Source organism: Merops nubicus, unplaced genomic scaffold (genome assembly GCF_000691845.1).
Source record: "Merops nubicus isolate BGI_N331 unplaced genomic scaffold, ASM69184v1 scaffold24616, whole genome shotgun sequence".
In the NCBI taxonomy this organism is placed as follows: Eukaryota; Metazoa; Chordata; class Aves; order Coraciiformes; family Meropidae; genus Merops; species Merops nubicus.
In genome coordinates, this window is record NW_008614737.1 from 334 (window position 1) to 4,058 (window position 3,725).

At 58.9% G+C, this 3,725-nt stretch overlaps 1 protein-coding gene across 1 annotated transcript in view; it reads left to right on the forward strand.

Moving 5' to 3' along the window:
* Window positions 1-683: 683 nt before the first annotated feature.
* LOC103774899 (transducin-like enhancer protein 2) overlaps window positions 684-3,725 on the forward strand; it is a gene marked incomplete at its 5' end in the record, with an annotated part of 4,154 nt that continues 1,112 nt past the window's right edge. Inside the window, 6 exon segments of the mRNA XM_008942336.1 lie at window positions 684-744; window positions 747-914; window positions 1,309-1,385; window positions 1,679-1,928; window positions 3,121-3,392; window positions 3,595-3,724. Coding sequence (XP_008940584.1) covers window positions 684-744; window positions 747-914; window positions 1,309-1,385; window positions 1,679-1,928; window positions 3,121-3,392; window positions 3,595-3,724 — 958 coding nt within the window.

Here is a 3,725-nt window from a genome sequence, read left to right on the forward strand (position 1 = left end):
TGGCCGGTCTCCCTGTGCAGCTGAGGAGCTCCCTAGGGGCGAGGGTCTGCGTGCACTGGGTGCTGAAGAGACCCAGGGTAAGACCAGGCTGACCCAGGACCCCTGTCAATGGCTGTGATGGATGAGGGCTCAGTAGTCGCATCTGTGGTGGCTGATAGTGAAACTGGTTACACTCTTTTCCTGGCTGTTTCCTTGAAGACATTTAGGGAAGTTTTATCCATTAGCTAGCCACTGTCTAGCCAAATGAACTAGGAGGTGATGGGAGGAGGGCGGCTAGCCCAAGGGAGAAATAGAGCCAGGACTGGAGACACTAACCCCTAGTCTGGGCTAGAAAACTACAGTGCTTTAGCAAAAATTGAATTGGAATCGATTTCAATAAACCACCAAACCCCTGGAGGTAGAGCCATTTAGCCATCAGCTGCAGGTCGCCTGTCCTGGCCAAGCTGGAGGAGGCGTTGGCAGCAGAGATGAGGGTCACTGTGGGTTAGCAGCTGGTCTGTGGTGCATCCTTTGGAGGGCCAGAGCCATTTGATCGCCTGTGCTGCATCTGCACCCTGGGTCCATGACCGATGGGACTCGGGGGCTGCCCCTCTGGCCCTCGGCTCTCAGTGCATAACCTGCCTGTCCTTGTCCTGACCTGAGGGCAGAGGTGATGCTGCCTCTTGCTGCCTGGCTTCTGCCAGCTTCCCCATTCCCTCGGGTGATGCTCGCCCCTGTCGTCCAGGGCCCACAAGCAGGTCTCTCCTCGTGCAGCTCTCTGCAGCTCGCTGAGCATGTCCAGCTCCTACACGTCCTCCTTTGGGATGGTGCCTCACGCCACCCTCAACGGGGAGCTCCCAGCCCCCAGCATGTACATGGGCATCCACCTCTCACCGCAGGTCAGCGGCGCCGTGATGTATGGCCGGTCCCCAATGGTAAGTTGCTGAGGGACAGGCCTAATCTGCTGGCACAGGTTGGCTCTGCTGCCCGTCCCCAGCTGTCCTGGGCATGTGTCGTCCCTGACATGCTGTCCCTGACTGCTGCAATGAGCTCACACCGGGGTTGCAGCCATAGGAAGGGCTTGCTTCTGGAGATGTCAGTGCTGGGGGTCCAGTGGAGGCTGCAGAGCTCTCAGAGAACCCCTCACTGGTGTGTAGCTGTGTCTTTGGGAGCCCATTTTAGCCTTTACCACTCTCCTGTGGAGGAAGCAGCAAGCAGGGACCCTGTGCAGAGCTGGGCTGGCCCCATCCCAGGGCATATGGGAAAAGGTACAAGCCCAGCCTTCATCATTCCTCCTTCACTGGTCCTGTGCTCTTTGCTTTTGTGCAGGTGGCTTTTGAGTCACACCCTCATCTGAGGGCTTCCACCATCTCGTCTTCACTCTCTACCATCCCTGGAGGAAAACCGTAAGTGTGGCCATAGGTGGAGGCTACAGGGAGGGTGGGCAGCAATGGGCTGTGAGGGGCACGGAGTGGGCATGGAGGGTGTCCCTCCCCAGGGGTCACTTCTGCACGCGGTCGGCGTAGGGCAGGGCCTGGCTGGACTTCTCTGCACTACTGAGTCCAAAACAGTCATTTCATTCTGGGCTGCTGGTGGTAACAGGATGCTGGTTAACTGTATCCCTCACTAGCTGGAGTGCACTGGACATCTTCCACTGGCTTGCAGGGATAGTTCAGTCCTGTCTGCTGCTCCCTTCCAGCGCCTACTCCTTCCACGTCAGTGCTGACGGGCAGATGCAGCCGGTGCCTTTCCCGCCCGACGCCCTCATCGGCTCCGGCATCCCCCGCCACGCGCGGCAGCTCCACACCCTGACCCACGGCGAGGTGGTCTGTGCTGTCACCATCAGCAGCTCCACGCAGCACGTCTACACGGGGGGCAAGGGCTGCGTGAAGGTGTGGGACGTGGGGCAGCCGGGCACCAAGACGGCCGTGGCTCAGCTGGACTGTTTGGTAAGGAGGAGGAGCAGAAAGGCATTTTGTGGGGGCTAGGAAGGGGAATGTGCCCCTGTTACAGTGCAGGGGAACAGAGGCTCCTTTCATGTCTGCAATGAGAAAAGGAGATCAGTCTCCTACACCCCCCCCACACTGATCAGCTCCTTCTTCCCTCACCTCATTCCCTGTAATCCCAATTCAGAACCGCGACAACTACATCCGCTCCTGCAAGCTCAAGACGGCCGTGGCTCAGCTGGACTGTTTGGTAAGGAGGGGCTCACCGCCACGCTGGCACAGTTTGTTTCCCTGCGCTGCGCCCCTGTGCTGTGGTGAAAAGTGGGTCCGGGGTCCCTGTTTGGGGACCTCAGGGGTGCAGGGCTGTGTGTGTTTCTAAGTGGGGGTGCTGTGGGGCTCCTGAGGAAGGATGGTAGCTCCATGCTGTTAGCTCCCCTGCGTTGCCCTGGCCATTCTGAGCATCCTAATCCACTGGGGGGGCGTTTACACCCCCTACCCCCTTGGGACTGCTTTGTCTGACAGCACCTGCCCTAAGAAAAGCTTTTGCCAGCCTCAACCCCCAGCCTGGTACTTTGTACAGGCTAGAATTGTATGGGCTGAAATGTCATGCAGATTCAGCCCTGTCCTTCTTTCTGCTTTGACTTGTGTGAGTCCAGCTGGTGGGAGAACTCTTTTAAAAATAACTGCCGTGGTCTGTGAGGTGGCAGCAACGCTCCAGAGCTGAGCTGGAGGCACCACCATCACCTGGGTATTTTTAACCTGTGTTCTTTGCGGTTTATTTTAAATGGACTGCTGGAATCGGCGTCCCTGTACCTGCTTTGAACAGCCCAAACACAAGTCCTGTCCTCAACTTACTGCTCTTGGGGCCTCAGCAGCCTGAAAGATAGTTTTCCTGGATGATGCTGGACCTTGAAGATACAGATGCATAAATAAGGAAATGACCGAGTCAGGATAATTTCAAGCTGCATCAGAAATTCAGGAGCAGGGGAAAATGGTGTATTAGATCCATGGGCTGTTTCCAGCCCTTTTGGAGCTGCCTGCCTGGGTGCCCCTCATCTCCTCCAGCACTGGCCCTGTCTGTCATCACCATGGGATGACAGTGTGCCTGAGGCTGCTTATAGTGCAATAACAAACTGAGGGGCTGCTCTTTGGGCTGCCCCAGGTAACGGGGTCCATCCTTCTGCACCTGGTTCAGAACCGCGACAACTACATCCGCTCCTGCAAGCTGCTGCCCGACGGCCGGAGCCTGATCGTGGGGGGGGAGGCCAGCACCCTCTCCATCTGGGACCTGGCGGCCCCCACGCCCCGCATCAAGGGCGAGCTCACCTCCTCTGGCAAGGCCGACCTCCCCCCCTCTGCCCCCGCCTGCTACGCGCTGGCCATCAGCCCTGATGCCAAAGTCTGCTTCTCCTGCTGCAGTGACGGCAACATCGTGGTGTGGGACCTGCAGAACCAGACGCTGGTCAGGTGAGACCTGGGTTCCTCGGGCCAAGGGGCCGCTCCATCCCCTGCAGGACACGCCCGTCTCTCCCCACGGTCTAGCTCTGGCCCATGGACAGTTCCTGCCCTCGCAGCAGGGATCTCCTGCCCCTTGCTGCTGAGTGCTGCCCTGCAGCGCAGGCAGCCCTGACGTCCGTGCCCTCACCCTCTCCATGCCCCTCGTTCCCAGGCAGTTTCAAGGCCACACAGACGGTGCCAGCTGCATCGACATCTCCAACTATGGCACCAAGCTGTGGACGGGGGGGTTGGACAACACGGTGCGGTGCTGGGCCCTGCGGGAAGGGCGTCAGCTGGCGCAGC